This window comes from Diadema antillarum, unplaced genomic scaffold (genome assembly GCF_040938485.1).
Source record: "Diadema antillarum isolate AM-2024a unplaced genomic scaffold, OU_Dant_1.0 seq00000604_RagTag, whole genome shotgun sequence".
Taxonomy (NCBI): domain Eukaryota; kingdom Metazoa; phylum Echinodermata; class Echinoidea; order Diadematoida; family Diadematidae; genus Diadema; species Diadema antillarum.
In genome coordinates, this window is record NW_027271532.1 from 362547 (window position 1) to 389678 (window position 27132).

A 27132-nucleotide genomic window follows, 5' to 3' on the forward strand; every position below is an offset into this window, starting at 1 on the left:
CATCGACCGGCAAATCATACCAGCTGCCATGATGATTAAGACAACATGTCCTTATAACAGACCCATAACAACCCTAAGATCCTAACTTAGGATTCTAACCACCATGACTACAATTCATGCAGCTCTGGATTGCAGTGATTGTGTCGGAAGTGTTTCGTGGTGCACTTGTTCAAACTGTCAACCAATGGGCCGAGCAGTCGAATGTGTATGTTTTCAGGAAACATCTGAAGTGGAGAACTTTATCCTCGAGAAGGAAGAGCAACAAGGCAACACAGTTTCAAAATATGTAATGCTTCTTGATGACTTCAGAATGTGCTGGCTTTGCATTTTCCTGCTTTTTCAATTCTCACTGATTGGCCTTTACAAGACTGGATACTTGTCAAACTCGCAAAAGCCTCGTATGTACACAACATTTACATATCAATACAAATATTCAGTTATCAGTCATTGCTTTCTTGTTTGCCTGTACATGTATCAAAATGTTCTGTAATTTGGATCACGAATATTTATGTGTCATAATTTGAATCTGCATGTAAGTCCATGCAAAGGAAACTGACCATTAAAACTGGCTACAATTAAGTCACTTAGCCAGCAGATTTCAGCGATGCAACTTTACATGCTGCCCCCTGTACCCATGTGCTTCTTTGAGTGTACTAGAGAGCTGACTGAACCTGAGCCCTACGCTTCCTAAATTGAAATGCTTTGACTATGAATCTCTTCCAGTGAGTCAAAGCATTCTCCCATTCCACGCTGCTACAACTGCCAGTGGTTTGGCCACACAAAGGACTCCTGTAGATCTAAGCTATGTTGTGTAAGATGTGCTTGCAATGCGGGGCCTGTGCTGTACATGTAACGGTCACTGCCGCGTGGCCTATACAGGCTGTCCCAAGCACTAACTTGCATGGAAAGTTCAAAACTATTCCACAGTGACTCATGTTTCATATGCCAAAGCTGCCAAGAAACTGCTCGTCGCTTCATCTAGCCATTCACTGATGAAACCCAAACCAACTCCATATGTCTAATGTTGCAATTAAGTTAAGGTCCACAAGAGCCTGTACCATCTGCTCAATCCACCTCACGAGTGCCAATTTGTACTCCCCAGCTCAGATCCACTGCTTTCCATGTCACTACCCCCCTCCCCCATCCTATCACTGAGGAGTATCAGTCTTGTTGAAAGTTGCATTGCATTACATAGCACTCAATAGAGTGTTAGACCCATCGTAAACTTCTCATTTCAACTGAGGATGTAAATGGTTGAGCTCTGAACGTGGTTAAATGTGTGCAGGCAGGTCATGTCCACGATTGCAGGACAAACACCTGGCATTGAATCTAGATAGTTATGTATAGCATGGGGTATGTTTTGGTCTGTTCATATGCTAAAGCACGTAATGAACTAAAATCCCGTGATACCTACTATTGAAAGTAGTATAGGATGGGGTATATATGTTTTGGTTTGTTGATATGCTAAAGGTAAACCCATCGTAAACTTCTCATTACAACCGAGGAAGTGTAGATGGTTGAGCTGTAAACATGGTTACATGTGTGCAAGCAGCTCAATATGACAGGATATGACATGTTCATAACAAGTCATAAGGAGAGGAATAGTACTTTTGCCTTCTGGAGATCTTATCTTGATTTGGTTGAAAATGTGCTTCAATTGACACAAACTTAAAGAGAAGTATCCATGCTTGCTAGCTTGATTGGTCTCATTGTAGTCATTGATTTGCACAGGTGGCATGTGATATGACCATCGAGCAAACAGTTAATAGAGATACAACAGCCGCAGGAGGAGTAAAGGGGTTCTCAAACAACCAGGAAGCTACAAACCGTTAGGGTCAGAGGCCACCACGAAAGAGCCTTTATCACAAGACAATGTGAAGAAATGGCTGGAAAAGGCAACTTTGTTGGAGCTATTGTGACGCCATGGCACTTTAATTACCTCTGTGACCTCTTTCTTGTGACCCCCAAATTGTAATATATTATTGCCACTCCAATAGTGTACACATGAGCCAAATTTGATTCCTCAAGCAGTTAGGTTATAATGAAAAGAAGCTATTTCCATGTACATGACCTTTGACCTTGTGACTCCAAAGATGTACAGCTATATCAGATTATCGTTATCCACATATACACTGTACATACATGAGCTAATTTTGAAGTGGATCCCTCAAGCGGTTCTTGAATTATAGCGAGAACAAGCTATTTTCATGTATGATAATGACCTTTGACCTTTCGGAAGTGCTCCACTTCTAGAGCTGGGAACAATCAGAATTTTGATCTCGCATGCAATACCTAAATCTTAAGCCATAATTCAGGTAGTCCCAAGACGAAGACTACAAAAGTTATTTTTTATAGCTATTTTCATCCCTCGCCCCAATAGCCTATACCCCCAAATCAGCGCAGTGTACCCTACCTGCAATAGGTTAAATGTATATGTACTGTGTACAGTGTACAAGTGTAGTTACCACTTGGCAGTTAAAGTGAAAACTAAGTTTCGGTAAGTGCTTGAGAACCCGTCTAGCACTATTTCATTATTGCTTGCAATATATTGAAAGAGTCCACTAAGAAACTTACCTGGCTGACGCGGTTTGCCGGAATGATGAGTCGGTTTGGAGTATTTTGAGAAAAATAATAATAGTAGGAAAACCGACTTTTATTCCAGAAGGCTCCAGACTAACTCGGTCTCGGGAAAAATTCGACCCTACTTCAGACAATTCACACGCAGTAAGTGATCACTACATTCTACTGGCCACTGCATATACCAAATGAGGCCTAACTGAATGGACAGGAAAGTGCGTGCTAACGTACTAGTAATCCTGTACAAAACAAAACAAAAATGACAGCGCGCGGTCCTCAGTTGCTGAGACGCGCGGTCTTTGGACTTTTTGTTGTTGTTTATCAAGCGCCTTTGATTGTTTTAGAGGTGCTTGATAGGCGCACACTAATTTTGCATGCGCGCAAAAGAGGTTTTTGATGCGCGCGTTGTAACAACTCGGACCATTACTGCGAGTAGCCAGAACACGAAGCGCTAGTTTATACAGGCCGCTCCCATAGGACAACACTGTACAATCAGAGGGACAACCATTATTACTCATCCCGCCGTCAAAGCGAAGCCGAGTTATCCCCGAGTCCGATTTTAGCCTGACCCCGTTCGGGTAAGTTCTGAGACTGAACGTTTTTGGTTAATATTTCCCATTTTCGTCGTTACCCATTGAATATCTTGTTATTACAGCGTTATTCCGCACATTTCCTAGGCATACGTTCACATTGTGGGGCAAAATTTGACAACTTTTGCAGGCTTACCAGAACTTTGTTTGGGCTTTAAACATTGAGTCTCCCATATTTGGCCAAATCTCACATCTGGATGAGCACCAGTCCCGGACATATCCCGATTGGAGAGGTTGGACTGTATATCAGGATCTTGTATATTGTATCAAGAATAAAAACAAATGACTACAAAAGGTATGGGCCTTGCAAAATTACCTTGTCTTATGAGTTATCTCACTATACGTGCAACATAATACAAAAACTTATGTCAAGTAAACCATTTGTTCTGCTGGAGAACTATACATGCAGCAATAGTTAGCCATCATCCGAACACTGTCCCCCCCCCCCCCCCCACCCCTAACATCTGGTCACCTCTCAAACTGGATGACCAGCTCACAGTGATTGGTGTGAGGAAACAGGTCCACTGGTACTGCTTTGCTGGCCACAAAGGCAGGTCCCCGTAGTCTTTCTGTGGCTGGCCTGCACAGGCTATGAAAGCAAGAAAGAGGAATAGTGCAGATATATTAACCTCTCACAAGGACATTCTGTAAGCTTCATGTTGTCAGCATATATCAACAGCACTTACTTTATTCTTAAAAAAACTTGACACTACTGAACTATGGAGAACCCTTTCAGCTCCAACAATGCTAAAGCTCCAAAGGATATAGGATTCAGACATTTTGGGCCTTGGCCCTGAGCCCCTATTGGGTTCTTCTGAAAAAAGTTGAGGAACATTGTTTCCCCTGCCTACAAGATAGATTCCTTCAAAGTTTGGAAAATGTAGCAAAATAAAAGGCTGCTGAAAACTGCTTATCCAATAGTGGCGAGCCAATGGAGTAAAATGGAATCAAAACGGGCCTGAGCTATCTATCCTAGCAGAATCTTCGTCAGAGGCAAAATGACAAACAGGCAGGGAAAGCAATCACATATAAGGACTTCACACAACAAGAACAGTAAGGGACAGGCTGGGTACACAGAACAAAGAAAACAAAGGAGAGAGTGGGAGGTCATGGGCAAGGAGCCCAACAGGTAAAGGGAGGGAAGTTTGGAAACTGTCTACATTAGTGTACTTTCAGAAAACAGATATACAGACAACTTTTGATACTCTACAATTTCACAACTTTATTATATCTAATTTTTTGTTTTTGAATAAAACGACTAGATTTCTGTCTGTTTGGTAGGATGAGAGTCAATGTGTACATGAAGTGACATTCAAATTTTACAGGAGCATATATTTGTACTGTTACTCACTCTACAAAGTTGTTAAAAGCTGTCCCGTCTGGTTTGCAGGAGACATAGATGAGGCGCTTTACTGCAGTACAATTCCTGATGGCTTTGATGACTTTGGGGTCTGTGGGGTTGAGAGGCGACAACTTTATTGATGATATTGGGGACAAGCAGCAAGATAACCCCCCCCCCCAAAAAAAAAAAAAAAAAAAAAACTAGAAATGTCGCTATGGCGACTGGTATGCCTCCGCCATAATGCATGATTCTCCTAATAGGTCTAGATAGTCCATGTGGACAATGTGTGATTACATTTTCACAAAACTGGCAAAATATTGAAATGACAAGTTTGTCAGAAATGTGTTAAATGTTCACCTTCCTTGAACTTGGTTTAATTGGATGAATAGGAGAGCATGTATTTGGGGATTTAAGGACTTTAACTTGACTTTGACCCATTCATACATTTATGCATTGAGTAATTTTCATGGTACCGGTATGGAGAAAAAGTGCAATTTCTGTACTGAATAGTAAATTGTTACCATGTTCATCTGGCCTTAGACCCTAAAATTCATAAGATAATCACTTTCAGGTAGAACATGCATAGATATGCAGTAGGTTTCACGATAAATTGAGCCACTTCCGAGATATGGAGGAAAAAGTTAGTTCAGCACTTTCACTTGATCTTTGACCTTTGAGGCAATAAAAAAAGAAAAAGAAAAAAAACTCTCCAGAGAATTTCTATTAGGTTACACATGCATACACCAAGTGTAAAAAAAAAAATACTAATCCTGCTGGCATTGCATGAACATGAGGGAAATAGTAAAATTTTGAAGTGTTGCACTTGACCTTTGACCCCTGACCTTTGACCCCATGAACCCTACATCTCTAGATAATCACTGCCAGTCAGTACATGTATATATACTATGTTTCATGAAGATACCTTGAACAATTTTCCAATTTACAGAGAAAAAAAAGAAGTTTTAATACTTTTACTCGACCTTTTGACCTTTGACCTTTGACCTCATGACCCAAACTTTCACCAGAGAATCTAAATTGGGTAATACATGTATACACTAAGTTTCAAGAAAATATCTTCTGGCATTGCATAGATATGGTGGAAATAGTGAAATTTTATGTATTTGACCTTGACCTTTTGACCTTTGACCTTGAGCACATGCACCCAAAAGTTGATAGGCACAACTTCACCCCCTAATACACATACATGCCAAGTTTCATCAGGATACCTCAACAGCTTTTGATAGTTACCTTGTCCACAAAATTCATTACGGACGGACGGAAAGACGGACGGACGGACGGAAGGACGGACGGACGGACGGACAACCCGAAAACATAATGCCTCCGGCACCACTTCGTGGCGGAGGCATAAAAAAAAGAAGAAGAAGAAAGACAGAAAATGGGAATTTCAATATCTGCCACAATCTCTTTGTCAGATGTGAACCTTGTATCAAAATTAATTATGCATTTCATTTTCTTGGATGGAAATTAAGTAGAGTTGAATGAATTGAATGAATGAATGAATAGAACAAAACTAAATGTTTGGTGCATTTTCGTGAGGAAATCAAGGAAAATACACTTTCTATGGCAAGAGTTAAAGTCATTTTCAGAGATATCCAAAACAACAAAATAAAGCAAAGGGTTTGCCAAGTGGGTCAAGCTTTATAGAGAAATGCCAGTGGTATCCAACAGATATATATTCAGTTCTGTCATATCATTCGATTAGTAAAAACTGCAAATAAAAATACGATAGTGAAATATTCAAAGTGAGGTCTGTCTTTTCTTTTTGTTCCTTTGCTGTTAACTTTGAAACCAAAGATAGCTCCAAAATAAAGACGACAAACTCACGTAATCCTGCCCGAGCTGGGTTTACAACCATGACGACATCAAAATCGTCTTCCAAGTTGGCCACAACCTTGGGTAGCACCTTCTCTGCAGCACCGCACAGGAATTTAGCATTGCCAATCTCTGGATAAAGATAGCACGTATACAACACAAATATAAGTGCGTGGTACACTGAATACAAAATTATGCTTTTGGTTTCCTTTCGATTTGTGGCAGTGTGTGAAAGGTAGCGGTGATATTCAATTACCAAAATAATGTTTTCATTTGTGCTGTGCCAGTGCATGAAAAGCAGCCAGCACCATCTTAATCTTCAAACTACCATAGTTTTGTAGATTTCTTACCAATTGTTAAGTGTTGAAGAAAAAAAAATCCCAACAACTATTGACTGCAAGCTATGAAAATATATTTTTGTCGTGTAGAGACTATGTTTTTGTTAGGGTGAAAAGGGAAAATTAGACAAAAGTTCTTAACATCTCTTGTGGAGAGACTCGGCTCTGTGCATACATTGTAGGTAATTGCACGTCAGGAGTTTGAGTCTTAGACTTCTGACCTATGATAACAAGCTGAATCATATTTTGCAGAACTCATAATGACATAGTGAAAAGTGGTAGAAAAGTGGGAGGTAGATTAGAATATGATAAGAGAAAAGGAGCTGCCTGCATGGATAACTCATACTCACCATTCACTTCAGCATTAAGTACGGCATCCTGCACAGCCTGTTGTACAATCTCGATACCAATGACCTCTTTCACCTCCCCAGCGAGTACCAATCCGATTGTCCCTGTCCCACAGCACACATCAATCAGAGTGGTGGAACTGTGAGAAGAAAAAAAAAAACATTTGACCCATATATCTCACATTCAGACAAGTGCACAGAGTGCAATAGTATCAGAATACTTTTAGTTCTTTACATAGTCCTACAAGAGTAAAGTGTATACACCCCCCCCCCCATCCAAATTAGGATTTAATCAGTCAAGTTTAAAGGGGATAGCTAGTAACTGATCAGTGGGAATCAGTGGAAATGCTGGAGGATGATTGTTCCAATCCTTGTGGGATTCATTTAAGAGTGCATTATATATCTATTGTTGTGTGAAAATTATTTGCTTCAGAATGGTCTCATATTCAAGTAATGTGCAGTTTAATGTTTCCAGGTTAGCGTGCCTGGTCAGTGACGGGGCATTAATCTGCACATTACTGGAATATGAGACCGTTCTGAAGGCAAATAATTTTCGCACAACAGTAGATATATTATGTACTCTTAAATGAATCCCACAAGGATTGGAACAATCATCCCTCAGCATTCCCACTGATTCCCACTGATCGGTTACTAGCCATCCCCTTTAAAAGTAGACCAAACGAAAAAATATTCACAGGCCATGAGCATAACATCTATTAGGCAACAGGACTTCTGGTGGCACAAGTTGTTTAAGTGTTAAAGAACATGAGATGAGGCAAAAGCGTATAAACTTGAGTAGAAGAGGAACAAGAATAGACAAAGCAAGCTACACACCTGGAAATCACGCAGATATACACAAGAAGTGACAGAGAGAATGAGAAACACAAGTAGCTATTAATATAGTAATAGCTGCATATCTGGAATATATTCTATTCTATTCAAACACTATTTGTAAAATGAATATTTGTCCCTGTTGCCCTATGTCTGTTTTGTATCTTGATCATAACTTTGTTTATTACTGTATACTATATTCATTTATGTTCAGGGCACACTCACAAGTTTTCTACTTCTAGAGATGTACCCTCAGCATGTTCAAAATGATCACATGTTATTTGTACTCGTGTATATTGTTTGCTCAATGATACTGAACTGAACTAAAAGTGAAGACTTACAATAGTGTATCATTACCTTTTTTTCATTTTTCAGTGATTATAAACCAGGCCCCATATTGATTCATATGCACTTCCACCCCTGTATATAACTGGTTGTCATGCAATATCAAACCCACAGCTTTATCTTCCCAAACTGGAACTCACGCACTGGCTTCACACATTTCCTTCACTGTTGAGTACAACACCTCTGCTGCTGGCGTGTTGACTTGGAAGAAGGATGACGGTGAAATGCGAAAACGCAGATCGAACAATTTCTCGTAGATGTGCGCACAGCCATGCAGGAGCTCGAATTGCGATTCTTCATTTGACATTCTCGTCCTGGTGCTGGGTGGTGGATTACAAAACAAAACAAAACAAACTAAATGAAAAATTGAAGGATGACAAGTCTTTAACGTTGGGTGCATACATGGCTTAATTCAACACTTTCCATGCCAGGGATTTTGGACAGTGTATACCACACTATTTGGTTTTCTGTGCAGACAGGCATTCGCAGCATATTAATGTGTATATCAAATGGCTCAAGTTAAAATGCATTGCCACAACATATTCTATGATTTCTCTGCACTGATTAATGTTAACCAATTGATATCTTCTATTGCAATACAACTTGTCGTCTAAAAGCACTGTGGATTAATTTATGAAGTAGCTCAACAGAATAACTTTCTGCAACTGATGTAAGCATGGTAGGCAAACAGATTAAAAAAAAACACTCTGTCCTGTTACATGCAGATGATGCTCAGTGAAAATTTTCAGAACTATTCTTTTCGGTATGAAAGGGACCAATCAACCTTTTTAAGAAACTTTTTCTTTTTTTCTGAGTGAGAATTTTCCCCTTTTTTTTGTAAGTAACAGATTGGAATCAAGTGACACACAGTACAATATTCAAGATACAGGTACAATCTCCATTGCTTTGACATTGAAAACTTTGCCTGAATCTAGGCATGTACATGGCAGTTGATCTACACCAGGAAGCTTGCAAATTGAACACCAAATTAATTGTCTCTCTACCTCTGTTGAAAATAGAGAGAGTCCAACCCACAGTGTCTCCCTTCTCCCTGAACAAAATACTCTTGCAAGGAGTCCTTGACTTCCTGAACTTTGACCTCAGCGAGGTGCTGGGGGTGAAAGGTGACCACTGCCATGAGCTGTCCCAGCTGGTTGGAACGTACGAGGATGTTGCGCCAGTGGCCCCCATCTTGGAAGTCGTGCATGGCTCGCAGAGGAGACAGTCGTAGAAAACTTTGATATGCCTGGAAAGGGGTACATTTGGTTGAATTCTTTCATCAAAAGGTTCCTACAATCCAGCTTCATTAATCATGTGCTGAACAAATGAAGTGCAATGAATAAAAAGAAAAATGACATAATTCTTCCAACTGCCTTCCATTTTTAAAAAGTGATTGTGTCTTCAAGTCCCAAACTCTTTTTAAACACTATTCATTATTTACAGTGGGTTCCCACTGCCAATTATATCAACTTGATCAAACCTGACCAACCTATTTTGGCCTGGTCGGGTTCGCTCAGCAAGGGTGATCGGGGGCGATCAGGGGCGAGTGAGGTTGATCTTCCATGATCAGCATTGGTCCAGCTTCCTACACGATATTTTTTGACATGTCAAAAATTGTTGTGTAGGAAGAAAGACCGATACCGATCAAGGTAGATCGAACCCGATTGCACTTCCTGAGTGAGCCCAACTAGGCCAAAATAGGTTGGTTGGGTTTAATCGAGTTGATATGATTGGCACTGGGAACACACCTTTAAATAGCTTTGTCAGACAGGTATGCTCATTTTGTTGGCCACAAATAAAAAATGTGACTGGAAATCGAGTGCAGTGGATTTTTCTCTCTTCAAACGAGATTGTCTCTTCACTGCTACAAGGACTCTGTTAGTCAGAGAACTTCATACTTCCTTGTAAGCAGTAGGGTACGTACAACCTTGACGGTGGAAAACAAAGAGGATAATCATACCTCTGCAACTCTGATATGGTCCGTCTTGTCATTCTTTGCATAGGTTGGTGGGATACACATGACTGTCTTCTCTAAAAAAGAAAAGAAAAAAGAAGAAGCACAGTCTAAATGTCAAATGAGTGTTTGTGAACATACAAGCACCAACACTTACACTGAGCGAACTTGCCCAGCTGGTGGCAGGAAGGAGGATGAAGAGTCTCTCCTGATTGGATATAACTAACATGTACTCGATTACTTTCAAATTGAAAGCTGGTTGTGATTAAGGTAGGTGGTAACATCACTCTGAATGTGTGACTTTCATGTCTGTATAAACAAAATATCCCACAATTAAGGTTTATAAACTAACTCTAAAAACAAATAAAATGCAACCTTTGCGTATATCTGCTGGTCAGTGTCTTTCATAAAAATAAGTGGCTCATGCTGAAAAGCAACTAGCATTATCAATGAAAGTCCAAACACATTCTGCAAGTTAGCTGAAGATGATAAAAATAACTTTGATGTCTATTGCTCGTAAAATCAACATGTAGTGATCGTTTGGAGTTATACATTTGACGTTTCACTGACTTTATAACAAACTAACACTGCAATACAAGTACATCTATACAATCCACTTTTTTTAATGTACTCAGTAGGTATTGGTACCCAATCAGTTGAAGTGTGAGTCCAACATCTTGGTTTCAGAGAAGACAAGGAAACTGATATGTCACAGTTATTAAGTGGAATGGATGTTGTATACATGTTTCTAGAAGATCAGCAACACTGCCTTCATACTACTGTAAATAAGACTTCAGCTACACACTCTTATTCACTATTAAAAAAGAATTGTTTGGATAAATACACACACAAACAAGATAAAAATAGCATAAAATATACAAACAGGTGACTTTGGGAGTTAAAACACTATCTAAATAAATTTGCATGACATGCCACTCAGATTAACAATAATGTCATGTTTGAATTAATTCCTTTGTTTTATATCTGTATGACTTGGGTTAATACAGTCCCAATTAAAGAAAGAAAAAAGCATATTTTTTATATCACACTTACTTTTCCAGTCACCGACATAGTATCCAACAGTCTTTGGATTTCCATCTGGGCCAGGACCTGTGCTGAAGTCAGACTTGTTGCGATACCTTTCTGTCACTGGCTTCAACCAAAAACAGATGTTGGGAAGGGACTATGATTAGATGCACATAATTTATGGGATCATAGGGGAGGGCACTGGAAACGTGAAGCCATGGTTTTTTGAACACTCATACCAAATGTAATCTATGGAATATAAAAATTATGTCGGATAAATTGTATAATAATGAACAGTAAAAACCATTGCAAACTAAAATTTAGCCAAGAGATAACACTGAAGAGGTTCCTACGATCCTTGTTTATTCACAACTTAATATACAGTTACATTCTATTTTGGTCTTTAGTTTCAGAGGGCGGAGGCTGATGCCACATCGATATCCAAATGCCCACTGGACCCCAGGCAATCAAGAGCCAGTGCCCGTGGGTAACAAGTAAGGTTTCCAGCCCACAAAATGTTATAAAAACTTGCCTGCTTGCCTGAAAGGAGAAGCAATAGGTAAAACTCGGGCAAGATATTACCAGTATACTCCCCTTTACCTTCAAAAGGTTACATGCCAGACCAGGGGATGGTCGAAATATTGAGAGAGGGTTGTTTAGACTGAAAGAACTACACTTGTGATTGGCAAGCTCAGCACAGTTGAAAGCTAGAAGTAAAGGAGATAAGCCCTTGTACAGTAAACAACCAAGATAGCATAATCTTTTCGTACCTTAAAGTTTCAGACAGAATTTCACTGGAGTTTTGGTTTCTGCTCATTTGTACACCCTCATTAAGAGCTAGTTTCTGAGATATTCTATCAGCTACTAAAACACTTTGGGTTGGCTTGATATCTGCACTGCAAACCTAAAGTATTTGCAATTCTTAACACAGGGGTGTGTTGATGACTGTTGCTGAAAGTGTTATGTTGCTGATAGGTGAGAGCAATCTTTCTTAATACAAACCATGAATATTAAGTCCACATCACACATTCTAACAATAGCCGGGATCACACATTCTAACAATAGCCGGGTTCACACGTACACCAATTAGCGGGATACAAATCTCGAGATTTGCATCGCAATCGTCATCCCGAGTTTTTTGCACATGTGGACAGAAAAAACCTGAAAATTAGCGGGATAAGCATCGCGATGCTAATCCCAAGAAATATTGCGCTGGTTCATCAATTAGTGGGATAATTGGCCCTGCGCTGGTACGTGTGAACGGTCGGGATTAGAATCTTGAGGTTTTTTTTATCCCATCATGCAATGCGCACATCACTACAGCGAGGCCTCTGCGAAGAGGTCCTTCACCTCTTTGGCGCACCAAAACAACAGCGCGCGAACCACACCACTGACGTGTAAAAGACAATGGGCAAAGGAAAGTGCGCACAGGTAGTGATAGAGAAGGGCGCTGCGCGACCCAGTTTGCAGGCTTTGCTGTTATCTCTTTCGGCAATTAGCGGGATAATTCGGAACGTGTGGACGCTCGTCAAATTAGCGGGATACTGATCGCGATCGCTATCCCGCTAATTTGGTACGTGTGGACGCTCGCAAAAAAACTCGAGATATGGATCGCGATCGTCATCCCGCTTTTTTGTATGTGTGAACCCGGCTATTGTCTGCACTCTTATTTTCATATTTGCAAGAGTGGGGTCCAAGCTTTGATTTTGAATGGAGAATTTTTCCAAAGCTTCACATACTACTATATACCGGTGTATTTAAAGCTGTTATTTTCACGGATGAGCAGGTCACAGACATTTTTGCGAGATGTTGTTTTCGCAAATTGACACCGAGGCTATTGTAAGTGCACTATATTACAGCACAGTGCATGGCGACATTGTTGTTAAATTCGCAAAAATCAAACCCTTGCGAAAAAAATAGCTTATACAGTATACAGATGGACATGTGCAGGCACTCACCGAGCGTTTTGTGTTTCCCACATGGCAGTAGACTCCACCGCGATTGCTCATGTGATCCAGTGTGCGACATTCGCCACATTCCACTTCCAGGTCCACGAGTCTGGCAGCAAGTTGCTGGAGTAAAACATGGCTTCTGCCAAGACAAGACAAGAGAACATCTGGTGAACAAGAGACCTGTGGGTCTCGCGCTCACCTGAGTATCGCAAGTTCACCTTCCAGGCATTCTTGCAGACTCTTACCCGAGAACATTGGAAACTTGTGGTGGGGGTAGCTTTGAGAGCTGGGGGCATGGTGTCCATAACTTGCATATTCCATCACACTGGTAAAAATACCTGCCAAGTACACTGTACTTTATAGAATTATGGATTATGCAGTTTGGAAAAAAAAAGACTTAAACTAAAGCCCTGATCTCTTTTGATTGTAGAGAAAAATATCTTTGAATATTCATTAACTTAGGAGGTTTGGACCCCCTGGGGCCCCCAAGGAAAGCATGGTGCCCATTCAAACACATTGAGATCTTATCCCCCTAGAAATGCTACTTGCAAGTTTGGTGAAAATCCATGTTGTTTTCAGCAAGAAGATGAAAATTTAGGTCCAGTCCTGGATCTGCAATGAACAAACTTACATTAGAACTATAGTCACCAATCTCAAACTCAAAGTAACTTTGTTTTATCACTTCTGGTTCTAGAGAGGAACTGTAATTTGTAAATATGCCTTAATGTTGGGGGAGGGGGGGGGGGGGGATTAGTCCCCCTCCGGTCCCCCAATGTGCCCTGTTGAACAAATTGAGAACTTAACCCCCTGGCATGCTACCTGTCAAGTTTGGTGAATATTCACCAATGGGTTTTCAATGATTATGAACATGCACAATTTACATCACCATTTGGACCCATCCTACCCCACTTACTTGGGTCCCAATGGGGGGGCACCCCTGATTCTCCCATGAACAAACTTGAAACAACAGTCATCAATATACTGACTCAATGTATCAACTTAGCTCAATCACTTCTGGTTCTAGAGATAATCTTTAATTAATCTTATGGGGGGGGGGGGCCCAGGTGGGGCATGGAATTGTGGGGATCGGTAATGTAATATGATTTGTGGTTTGGGGCTTTTGGCGTTTCGATGTATGAGATATACCTCGAGTATTTAATGAGTGTGTGATGTCAGATGAAACATTGTAACCAAAGGTAAGATTGATCACTGACTTCAAAAATTCACACGTGCACACAAATTCATATGAATATGTTTTAACTCAGTGCAGCTAAAAAAAAAAAAAAAACAACAACTAAAAATCCAATGACTCCACGTGCCCATTCACCCCACACTTTTGATCACGGGATTCACAGGTAGGCTTTACACTAATGTTACACAACACAAAGGCTTCGGTATACTATTCAAGATATCTGGCTTAAACCATTTCATTTATGAGGCATCAGCCAACAAAATAAATCCAGAGAAACACAGCGTGTCTACAGAGCTCTTCAATTGTGGTTAACAAGTAAGCTGTGGCACTGTTTATATAGCGGAAGGCCGCCGCTTTAACTGTAACATTAACGCATATCAATGGCCGACAAAACTGAGGCTAAAAACAGTATAGACTAGCTAGCCTACCCTATGCAAGGTTACAGACTGTAGGCCCTACAGTACATTGTACGTACGTTGACCAGCAGGGACTGTTAGTGTAGTACAGCTTAACTATAGGCACTGTTTATATAGCGGGAGGCCGCCGCTGTTAATTTACAAACATGGATTGTAGTAAGTACATGGTTGTACCAGGTATAAATCTAACGTTAGGACCTAATATAAAGCTACCTGCTAGGATAGTCCAGCACTAGCCTATAGTAGCACGGTATGTCAGTAGCATTCCGTCGACGGTAAATTTGACAGTCACACAGGCGCTAGAAATCGTCCGTAGAACTTGGAAGAAAACCCTGGCCGCTGATGATGAAACTAGGAGGGTGGTATTCACTGTTCACTGATGTTCACTGCCGTGCTGGGCGCCGGCGTCATCGAACGAAACAGCTTGAAACCAAGAAGGGACCCCGCTGTGCACGAGTACTGCAATGATGGCGGGTTCAGACGTCAGTGTAGGGACCAATGCGAGGTTAGCTCCCCACGCCACGGAGATAGCCTAGCCCGATGTGATACACAGCTGCTGTCAATGTCCCATCAGAAGTACTAAAAAAAACCTTGGTAGATTCTAGCAGTAATCTAGCGTCACAGGAGTGCCTGCTATTCCGTGGTTGGAATTATCCAAAAATAATGCTCAGTCCAAAATATGAATCCATCACCAGAATCAGTATATAGGGGTCTACGTAGACCGAGTACGTACTGGGGTCTACTGGGGTCTACGTAGACCGAGTAGGTGACCTACAGTGAAGTAGCTAATCTCAAAGTCAAAAACTCATCACTGACAGTATCGTGTGCCTGAGTCACAAGCATGTGCCAGATCTAAGCAGAATAGAGACACACTGGTGATCACTCTTTGAAAGTTGCAGCAGGACTGACTAAATTTTGGGGCCTGCAAACTAACTCAGCAAGCTCTGAATTGCCACAAAGGCAAAAACTATTTTGATTGGCTAAAGAATACTGAATATATTACATAACTTAAAATGATTGGCTGTCATGAAAATAATTATTCATTATCACCTCATTTGCATAAAAACCAGACATCACACTACATTGCAGACAGGAAGTGACCTGGGCATCCAGGGTACGTCTAGCCTGCAATGCCTGTACAATGTATACACACAAATAAGCAGCCATCTACAGTAGATGTTGAAAAGCTATGTACACTTGTAATTGTGTATGTGTGTGTTAGAAAAAACCTACAGCAGTGTATATATGCACACTGCATATCACACTATTAAATTACTACTGCAACAAAACAAAAAAAAAATGCACTGCATATCCTCTTTATGCATTATCATAATAGATACTAGTAGACAAATGTTGAGTTACTACAGAATAATCCCTCCCCTTTGGAATTCTGTTGTTATCACGTTCCTATATTCACAGACTGATTTCCAGCAACAATACTCACAAAAAGTGATCACAGAAGCATCAGCAAAAAAATAGACACTCTATTACAGAAATAATCATCAATAAAAGTGGGCATAAATGATTCCCTCGAGTACCATACTAGTTTGCGAAATAAATTAAAACAGGTTGTTAAAAATTATAGAAGTATCATTTGATAAGGATAATGGTGAAAAAGGGATTGATACACCACATTTGTCGTCTTCTCACACGACTATTGCAAGGTGCCTTTCTCAAAAGGGAAAGAAAGTTAAAAACAGTACCTGGTACTCAAGTTCATCACATTATGTTTTGTGCTGGCTACAATTTGTATTTGTAATTTTGTACAAATATTATTCTACATCTATGTGACACATGGTCATTGTATATACAGTGTGATTTTCACAATAAATTTGTCATTGACCCTTGAATAGAAAACCATAATTATGCCATCGAGGGCTGTTATTTTTCCGAAAAAGTCGTTTTAGTTTGATCATTCCATCACCACTTCATATCAAAAGAAGACCTAGTTTAAGCTGAAAGCGAAAATTCACACATACATGGACATCGATCAACATATCGAGGAGCTGAAAACTGTTGAAATCAGAAAACTAATTGTATTCTGTGGAGTATTCTGGAATGTGCATTTATTGTGACCTTACCTGATGTATTTAAGCTGCAACTGCTTGGTGTACGGTATCTCAAGTAAAGGAGAAACAGCCTTCTTCAGCATATGCAGACAGTCCCCATCAAGCCCGGCTGATGGAGTGGTCAACCATCTTATATTGTGACGACGCTTGTTGCCTACAGACAGCACAAGTCTGCAGATGTAAACGGCCATCGACCATCCAGTCACTTGCAAAGTGTGCGAGACTCGTCGAGACCACTGGCACTAACTGTCACATGTATCTAGTTCCTGCATTTGGGGTTGTAAAAGTGCATTAAACAATGAGCACAATGTTTCACACACTTTATATCAAAATACTCTTTTACTCACAGACTCTAGCAATATGGTACAAAGATTTATATTGACTCAAAACCTATTTCTACACAATACTTAAATAGAGCCTATATACATATTTATTGTAATTTCAGCATGCGTTTTTGAAAGGTTGAGGTACCACAGTAGTCAAAGGTGCCATTGAAGCTAAGCTTGCTTTGATTTTAATTGATTCAATGTTGTTGACAATAATTACGCATATTTTTTAGATGAAATCATGTCTTCTATGATTGGATTTGAAATTCCATGATGTGGAATTGCCAGGTGTGGTCCATCCTAAATTTCTGATAGCCACAAGAAATGTTTTGTTATTGACAAAAAAACCCTGAAACTCACTACCAGCCACCACCCAGAGTATAGTCGACAACACCTTCAAACTACTTGTAAAGCAACTAATTTTACCCATAACCAGGATTCAAAGGACTAACAAAGCGATATTGCTCACTCCCCCTCCAGTTATCTGTATGGACTGCTTTTTATGGTCTCCATTGCGTTACTTCGTTTAGTAGATGCTCCCTAGACTGGTACAGTAGATGCCAGGAAAACATCACTTACGGGGGTTCAAATAGCAAAAAAAAAAAATCAACACGCCGCTATGCGGTTCACAGATATTGGCGCTTTGCGCCTTGTGGACAATGCTCTGCATCGCCCCCCCCCCCCCCCAATTATTTTGGGAAAAAAACTTGAGCACGCACATTAGCTTAAAATTGCAAGCTGGCAACCCTAAAAATGAAAAATCTCCCTATACCTGTGGGGGGAATAACCCCCTCACACACCCTCCCCCCTCGCTTGTTTCACTCGCTCGAGCTCGGTCACTATATGCTCCCTCACAATACCCAGCTCAGCCCCTGAACCCCCCCCCCCCACCCCCTTGGAAAAAAAGCCAGATCCATGTATCCACCCCTGCCTCCCCTTTTTTACATGCTTTACTGAATTTCTGGATCCTCCCCTGAATAGTTTACAGTAATTTGTTACTTTTATATACAAAAACACCTTGTTTTTCAAGTTGTTATAAAATTAAAAAGTAAATTAGATCTAGCTAGCTGTAAACTAGATGTAGACCTAGGCTATGGAGATGGTCTAACTTAGGGTCCATCATCAGTGATCATATTGAGTAACAAGAGACCCGCTGGTCTAGCGCTCACCTGAGTATCGCAAGTTCACCTTTCACGCAGTCACTAATCTAAATTATTCACGGTTCTACCAAAATTTGACCAGGCATTCTCAAGTAGAAGATGAAAATGTACAATAAGGGCCCAAATTTTTTAAGATTCCTTAATTTGGGGGGGATTGGGGCCCCCTGGGGCCCTCTGGGTGGGGCATGGTGCCCATTTTTATAAATTGAGATCCTGACCCCCTAGGGATGCTACCTGCCAATTTTGACGAAAATACATCATGAGGTTTTCAGGAAGAAGATGAAAATGTACAATTCAGGCCCCCATTTGGACCTTCCCAACCAACCCCCCCCCCCCCCCCCCCCGCCCCCAAGAGGGGCACCCCTGGATCTCCTATGAACAAACTTGAAACTACAGTCATTAATGTACTCACTCATAGTATTATCTTAGCTCTGTAACTTCTGATTCTAGAGAAGATTTTTAAAGATTCCTTCATTTGGGGGGTTTGGGCCCCCTGGGGGCCCCCTGGGTGGGGCATGGTGCCCATTTTAACAAATTGAGATCCTAACCCCCTAGGGATGCTACCTGCCAAGTTTGGTGAAAATGGGTCATGGGGTTCTCAAGAAGAAGATGAAAATGTACAATTTTGGCCCCACTAACGCTAGAACCCCTCCCCACCCCCCTCCCCTGGATCCCAAGGGGGGCACCCCTGATTCTGCCATGAACAAACTTGAAACTACAGTCATCAATGTACTAACTCATAGTATAAACTTAGCTCTATCACTTCTGGTTCTAGAGAAGAAGATTTTTACAGATTCCTTAATTTTGGGGGGTTTGGGCCCCCTGGGGGCCTCCTGGGTGGGGCATGGTGCCCATTTTAACAAATTGAGTTCCTAACCCCCTAATGTTAGGGATGCTACCTGCCAATGTTGATGAAAATCGGTCTCGGGGTTTTCAAGAAGAAGATGAAAGTGTAAAAAGTTTACGCACGACGCACGCCGGACGCCGGACGAAGGGCGATCGCAATAGCTCACTTGAGCCTTTGGCTCAGGTGAGCTAAAAAGGAACCAAGTAGACCTCTAGTCTAAATTTAAAAACTATTAAATCAGAGTAACCGCGCTCCTTCACTGTCACACATAGATTCTACAGTTCAACGCTTAACATGTTAACTTTTAAAATTTTAGGCCTTTCCTTTCAGGCTGGTCGCAGTTAAACAAGAGAGAGAAACCAAAGACAAGGTGATTTCCCAAGTCCAATCACAAGACAAATCATTGACAAATCAAATGATTGAGAAATGAGGCTGTACAAAATTGCACTCTGTCTCTGCTTCTGGTGCTTCATGGACTGAAGCGTACGTATAAAAACTTTCAGTCTCATTTAATTCCTAACCGTTAGCTTTAATACCTGCTCACCTGGATTTACCTTTGGCTTTGGGCTTTGGTATATTTCACTCAGCACGTGAACATCTGGAATCCTGCCTGTACAAGTGACGAAGCAGACGACTGTGACTGTATCAAACTTATCACATCACATCGGCGCGGCCTCGCTCGGCGGCCGCCTCATCAGTCCTCTTCAGTCCTCCTCTTTACTTTACTTTCCCCACGACTCTTGTCGACCAGTATAAATCAAAGAGTAGGGCCTAAAGCCTTTTTAGGTCCTACGATTTACGTGCATGCGTGCTTATTACGTAATAATTTCAACCGGCTCAAGCTCGCGAGATGAGAGAGTTCTGTGGTTCTCTAGCTCTCGACGACCGGACCACGCATTGCATGAAAATTCTCAGTCAGAAAGCGCGCGCTCTCGCGAGCGAGCTAGCATATATATAGCTCGATCGCTCAATCAAATCAGCATAGTACCCATGTACATGTACTAGCAGCTCACTACGCAGCATGCTTGGCTGGTCTGGTGGCGAGCTAGGCAATTAATTTTCGCATAGCGCCATCTCGCGCCCACGTACGGGTCAAGTCAAGTCAAGCAAGATGTCGTCGAAAAATGCCCAGCCACAATCTGATACGAGAACAGAACTGGCCGAATTAGTGAAAAGGAGAACAGAAATAGCGGTATGATTAAGATTCTGTGAATATTAGAGGTTGTTAATGTAGTCGTTTTGTGTACATTGTAAGTACAGGACAAGTAAATGATCGGAATAGGCAGTGGTGGCGGGCAATTTTCGTATCGCACTCTAGTCTGGTCTGTGGCTCTGACGTCATGTTTTACATGCAATGCACTGCACTGCATTAGCAACGAACTGCATGCACTCGAGTACTGTATCGTATCCGTACACTGCAATACGTTTAACGTTAGTGGTGTAGTTTTTTTTTTTTTTTTTTTTTCGCACTTCACTCAGTCGTCACGCAAGTTGAAAGTAGATCTAGACCTACCGTAGATTTCTACTGCAATTTAGTTTGTGTGGTAACGTTGTTAGATGTTTGGTAGATGTTCATAACTCATCACAGAATGTTTACAACTTCAGAAGCTGTCTCGGGACTGTAGAGTGTCAAACTCAGTCGACAGTCAGAGCATCATGAGTTTGATTAGCCCGACGTACCAGACGCCCGCCGTGCGCTAGCAATTAGCACGGCCACGGCCGCGACTGGTCTGTGGACACTGTACTTGTGTACAGCAGGGATAGGGCCCAATAGGGCTGTGTATAGTTCGGCCCTAACCTAAATGAGTTTGATTTGCTTTATTTGTGTGCAATATCTAACAGTTTCTTTTGGCAGGGCTCCACACTAACTTTTTTATTTGGTGGCCGGATGGGGCCACCGATTCAATTTCAAAGTTTTGGTGGTCCCCCAAAAACAATAAAAAACGTTAAAAATCCCTGCTTTTTTTATGAGTCAAATATTTCAGTTTTATAATTGTAAGAATTGGAAGCTGGACATATCTACTCATAAATAAACCTCAACAAACTCGCAACAATCACTCTCAGGCACTCATTCAGTCCTTTTCATCCATCCTTTAAACAAATTAACTGTGGAATGGTAAGACTAGTATTAAAGTGTAAATATTCATTGACAGGCACATGGGTTGCAATATCCTAACCAGGGCTTGACACTAACTTTTATTTTTGGTGGCCCGATGGGGCCACCAAAATCATTAATTTTTATTTTTTGGTGGCCCGAAAGTAAAATCTGGTGGCCCGGAAAAAAAAAAATCAAGAAAAACATAAGAAATACTAAATCGGTCCTACTGAACATAGAAAATGAAATATTAAGTACAAATTGTACATTGTATTACTGAAGTGATACATGTACCCATGTCTAAAATAAATGAAGAGAAAATTCAATCATGTTACCGTTATTCTGAGTTCTAAGATTTAGCAAATAGGCTTATAGATTATTATAAAAGTTGATGCCTATTTAGGTGGTCAAAACTTACGTTTGAAACGATTGAGTGGGAGCATTTGCAGACATTTGTGAACATCCGACATCTGTTTTGGCATTATAAAGAGCTGGAAGTTACCGTTATTCATTTCTGATTGTAAAAGCAATTATCCAACATTTACTAGTATTTCAACATCGTACGGAGCCGAATGTTACTATTAATTATTATTTTTTTTTTCAAATGTAAAAGCAAAGAACTGACATTCATTTTAGCATCTTACGGAGCTGAATGTTATCCTTATTCATTTCTGAACGTGAAAGCAAACATCCTCAATTTATTTTAGCATCTAACTGAGCCGATTGATACCGTCAATCATTTCCAAATGTGAAAGCAATAATCTGTTATTCATTTTAGCACCGTACGGAGCAGAATATTACCGTTATTCATTTTAAAATTAAAAAAAGCAAACATCCAACATTTGTTTTATTATTGTACGGAGCCGAATGTTACTGCTGTCCACTTCTGAAAGTGAAATGAATTATCTGACAATTTAGCATTGTGTGGAGCCGAATTTTACTGTTTTTCATTTTTGAACGTCAGGCAGACATCAGACATTAAATATTTTACCATTAAACGCAGCTGAAAGTTACTGTTATTCATTTCAAAATGTAATAGCAAATATCCGACATTCATTTTAGCATCGTATAGAGCAGAATATTACTGCTATTCACTTCCGAACGTAAAAGCAATCATCTGACATTTATTTTAGCATCTTCCTTAGCCGAATGTTATTGCTATAATAGTTTCGAAAGTAAAAGCAAACATCCGACATTTATTTAATCATCATTCGGGGTTGAATATCATTGTTATTCATTTCCGAACGTCAAAGGGCAAGGGATCATTAAACATTTATTTTAGCATCTTCTGCAGCTGATCTGTTATTGCTATTTACTTCAAATCTGAAAGTGAACATCCGGTATTTATTTTACTATCTATATGGAGTTGAATATCGTCGGGTGCCCGTGCATTGGCCGCTAACGCAATACAAATTGTATTGCGTTAGCGGCCAATGCACGGGCACCCGACGATATTATTGTTGTTCATTTCCGAACGTGAGAGCAAAATTAATATCCGACATCTATTTTAGCATCTTCCGAAGCTGAATGTTGTTGCTACACGTGTATATACATTCGAACATAAAAGCAAACATGAGACATTATTCTTATCATTCACCTGAACGTGAACATCCGGTATTTCTATCTATATGGAGTTGAATATCATGTTTATTCATTTCCTAACGTCAAAGGGATCATTCAACACTTACTTTAGCATCTTCTGGAGCTGAATGTTGTTATTTACTTTACAACGTAAAAGCAAACATCCGGCATTTATTTTCTCATCGTACGGAGTTGAATATTATTAGTATTCATTCGGAACGTCAAAGCTAACATTCCACATTTATTTCAGCATCTTCTGGAGCCGAATGTTATCCTTATTCATTTCCGAACGCAAAACCAAACATCCGACACTTCTTTTAGTATCGTACGGAGCCGAATATTACCGTCATTCATTTCCAAAATAAAAAGCAAACATCCGGCATTTATTTTCTCATCGTACGGAGTTGAATGTTATTAGTATTCATTTCCGAACGTCAGAGCTAACATTCCACATTTATTTCATCATCTTCTGGAGCCAAATGTTATCCTTATTCATTTCCGAACGCAAAATCAAACATCCGACACTTATTTTAGTATCATACGGAGTCGAATATTACCGTTATTCATTTCCAAAATAAAAAGCAAAAACATCTGATATTTATTTTAGCATCTTACGGAGCCGATTGTTACCGCTGTCCATCTACAAAAGTAAAGGCAATTATCCGACTTTTTGGTGGCCCGATTGGGCCACCAAAATCTTCATTTCTGAAATTTTGGTGGCCCGATGCGTGTTTTTGGTGGCCCTGGGCCACCGGGCCACCGGGCCACCGTTAGTGTCGAGCCCTGTCTTAACATAAATAAATGACACTTTTCCAAAATTATTGGTGGCCCAAGGTGGACCACCAAATTTGCCCTTTTTTGAAATTTGGTGGCCCGACTTTCATTTTTGGTGGCCCTGGGCCACCGTTAGTGTTGAGCCCTGCTTTTGGTCTTTTGCCAGATTCATTTTGGGATTTGATATTTCTTCCTCTGTTGCAGGAGACACTTGCCAATCTTGAGAGACAGATCTATGCATTTGAAGGCAGCTACTTGGAGGACACGGCAATGTATGGAAACATTATCAGAGGATGGGACAGATACCTAACAAATAAGTAAGTGACACTGTTCAGTGTTTGTTGTGGAAATAAATGTAAATTCCTGTCTTGTAAAGATGAAGTATGAAATCAGCTTTCCAATTAAATGGAAAAAAACAAGATTGATTAAAAAAGAAAATGGAATGATTCTTTTGATGTTGCTGACACAATGAAAGTCAGGATTCTGTCAAAATCGGAATCACAAGTTCAAAACAAAAGTGGAATGTGACGTGACACTTCACAGATAAGTTTTCCAAAATGAAATGAATTAACACACTTGCATTTTCTCATGAATGTTTACAAAATGTTACTTATATATATATATATATATGTATATATGTATGTTGGTAGATTCTAATGCCTATGATGAAAATGCCTACCGATAAACTGTGCTGCTTGTCGTGGGTCTTCGATTAAGCTTTGTATGTAAACTTGTTTCCTTATACAGGAATACAAACAGCAAAACAGACAAGAGGAATCGAAAATTCAAAGAGGCTGACAGACTCTTCTCCAAGTCTAGCATCACTTCTCAGGTATTGTGATTTCAAATGTTGTAAATGTCAAGGATATCAATCACACTTTTGATATTAACTGTAGCTATAAAATGGTGAGGCATTAGTGTCCACGATTCCTACTTATCTTTGCCCATCCATTCATACCTGAGAAAGCTGGAAAGTATGATGGTAAAACTGGCCACATGTATGACCATTTCAGATAATTATATAAATTGGTGCAAAGTTCATTGTTAGTGAGAAGAGTAATAATTCATGAAATGTTTCTTGCTTTTCATCAGTTTTGGTACATGTGTGATACACCAATGATAAAGCACATTCACATGTGGACTTTTCTGGAGAACTGACAAAGAAGAAGGCCAGAATTTAAAACTTTTATCATTTTGCTGTGAATTTCAAAATATCAATTGTTTTTGATATTTTAAATGATGTCAAACACTCTGATTGTAAAATATGTAACAATATAATCCAAAATAGAGGTTTATGTATCTTGTGAAATAATAAAAAAAAAAGCAGACAAGAGTACTTTGCATTATTGTCAAGAGGTGGGTTATATGATTCAATAAGACTGATGCTTTGATGTAATTTCTATTTGTGAGACAATGTCGATGTTATCCTCTTCGTCAGTTGTGTATGAGTGGAATATCATTTAACCTCTGCCTATTTTTGTTTAATTTCATTTTCTTTTGCTTCACAGGCATCACTTGGCCTTACAGATTCAAATGACAAAAGTAAGTGCATTTGTAGTGTGTAGTGATGTCATTGTCTGAATTGTCCCTTTCATATGACATTGGTTTGGTGCCTGATCCATAATTTCATACATTTGTACCAACTAAAAGTCATGGTAAAGTTGATGCCAAATTAAAGATTATCCACCGTATTATTGTTGGAGTATGTTCATTAAAAATTATGATGGGGGGAAAAAACAGATATATTCTGTAAAAGTTATAATCGGCTGGAAACATGAAGAGTTTTACCCCAAAATGAGTTCACTTAAAATGATAAATGCAATTGTCTGCTGGAATGCCATTCCCATCCCTAGATTAGCTACTAGTTTCTTACTTCCTCTGTGCTTTGTGTGGATGTTTCTTCCCCACTTTCCCTCCCATCTCTTCCCTCCCCCTCAAATATTATAACCACTGATTAATTTCTATGTATGCTTAGAATCAGAGACCAAGGATGTGTCCAACAATCAAGACGGGCTGGTGACAAAGTTGGAGAAGGACTCCGCGGACGGACACAGCAACGGAGAGGCTGTGGATTCCAAGGAGAACCCGCAGGCCGGCAGCAGCAGTAGCAGCAGCAACCACACCGGCAAGGTCCACAAGAGCTCACATGGCCACAAGAAGAGGAAAAACAAGAGCAGACACCGGTGTGTGCCCATACCCTTGCCATAATGTTTCAGAATTACTTTTTCTTTTGTTTTGTTTTGTTTTGTGTTTTATTCTAGACATTCAGACATTTGACACTTGTTTTATTGTGTTTTTGTAATGATGTTGTTGTTGTGTTTTTTTTTTTTTGGGGGGGGGGGGGGGAGGGGAGAGGGAGGGAAGGGATGGGAAGAACGGGATTCTATTACAGAATCCTTCTGTAATAGACTAGGGCCCCGTTGCATAAAAGTTACGATCAAACACAAGTCTCTCATTTGTGTCATTAATAATCTGAGAGAGAAGTATTGTGTATTGTATTTTGTTTATGATATGCAAGATAAACCGAAATGCGAATTAACATGTCTCTCTCTCTCTGTTCATTCTCCTCTCCTCTCCTCCCTCAGGATCGAAGGCAGAATGAAAAAGAGTAGGCATTCAAATGAAGACTACTGAACTGTTCATTCCAGCAATGTTAGAGAGACAAGGCATCCTTTGCTGTTCTGTTGTGAACAGACCGCACGCCCTGAAAGCAAAGCTGTGAGATTGATGTCTGTAAACTGTGCTCTGTGACCATTGAGACTTGACAAAAAGGGATGGAACGGTCTCGCGTGAGCTCCCAACCCCCAACCCTGGCTCCTGAATACGGCATATGTGAGGTTATCGTTGGTGTGATGGCGCCCCGTTTTGGAGACAGGCATCCTTTCCTTTGCTGTTTGAAGTTGATAGTCGATAGTCGATGTAGAGAATGCCACGCTCTTCTCCTTCATAGAATGCATCGAAATATCCTCCTCATAGTTGATGCTACCTCCAAGACAGGACAGCACCCATGACAGATTTTGTGTTGTCTTTACCCCCAGCTCCTGTTATGGAATTGCTCCAGTGGAGTGTCTCCAATCTCGAGTCTGCAGCAATTCGAATCCTTTATACTAGAAAATGCGAAGAATTGACATCAGTGCCCACATTTTTTTTTTTTTTTATATATCTTGTAAAGTATTGAATTTCCTAAATCTTTGCGTCTGCTGTCAAATTTTCTTGTCTTTTTGTAGTTTCCTGTATCCTATAGACATATTAACAGAGATTTCTTGATTTTCATTCTTAGCACACGAGTTATGTCACCGATGAGTCTAGTTAACTCAATATGTCATTTATGTTCCTCTAGGCCAGTGAATATTTACGTACTTGTCTTTGGTTGCTGTAGATGCTGACATCTGCAATTTGTGTACAAACATTTAGGGGAGAAATGTCTGCAACCGTAGTCCGGTTTTGTGTCTCCACACATAGTCAGTATAATGCACCCATGAGTGAGACACCCTACCTGTCCCTGGTCTAATCTGAATGTATGGTACTTTATTTATG

General features: G+C 40.2%; 2 protein-coding genes across 2 annotated transcripts; one reads left to right on the plus strand and one right to left on the minus strand.

The window, feature by feature from the left end:
* Positions 1-3635: 3635 nt before the first annotated feature.
* LOC139735850 (tRNA (uracil-5-)-methyltransferase homolog B-like) lies at positions 3636-17023 on the minus strand. Its single transcript, XM_071646596.1, has 10 exons — positions 16825-17023; positions 13142-13274; positions 11211-11310; positions 10164-10234; positions 9208-9449; positions 8344-8523; positions 7031-7167; positions 6355-6474; positions 4519-4618; positions 3636-3756 (listed from the first exon to the last, which is right to left on the minus strand). Exons 1-10 carry the CDS (start codon positions 17001-17003, stop codon positions 3636-3638), a joined length of 1383 nt encoding a protein of 460 aa, XP_071502697.1. The 5' UTR covers positions 17004-17023.
* A 3233-nt stretch (positions 17024-20256) lies between these two features.
* On the plus strand, positions 20257-27132 carry LOC139735890 (chromatin modification-related protein MEAF6-like). Its single transcript, XM_071646643.1, has 6 exons — positions 20257-20337; positions 23800-23912; positions 24343-24427; positions 25104-25137; positions 25571-25778; positions 26181-27132. The coding sequence occupies exons 1-6, from the start codon at positions 20257-20259 to the stop codon at positions 26227-26229; spliced, it is 570 nt and encodes a 189-aa protein (XP_071502744.1). The 3' UTR covers positions 26230-27132.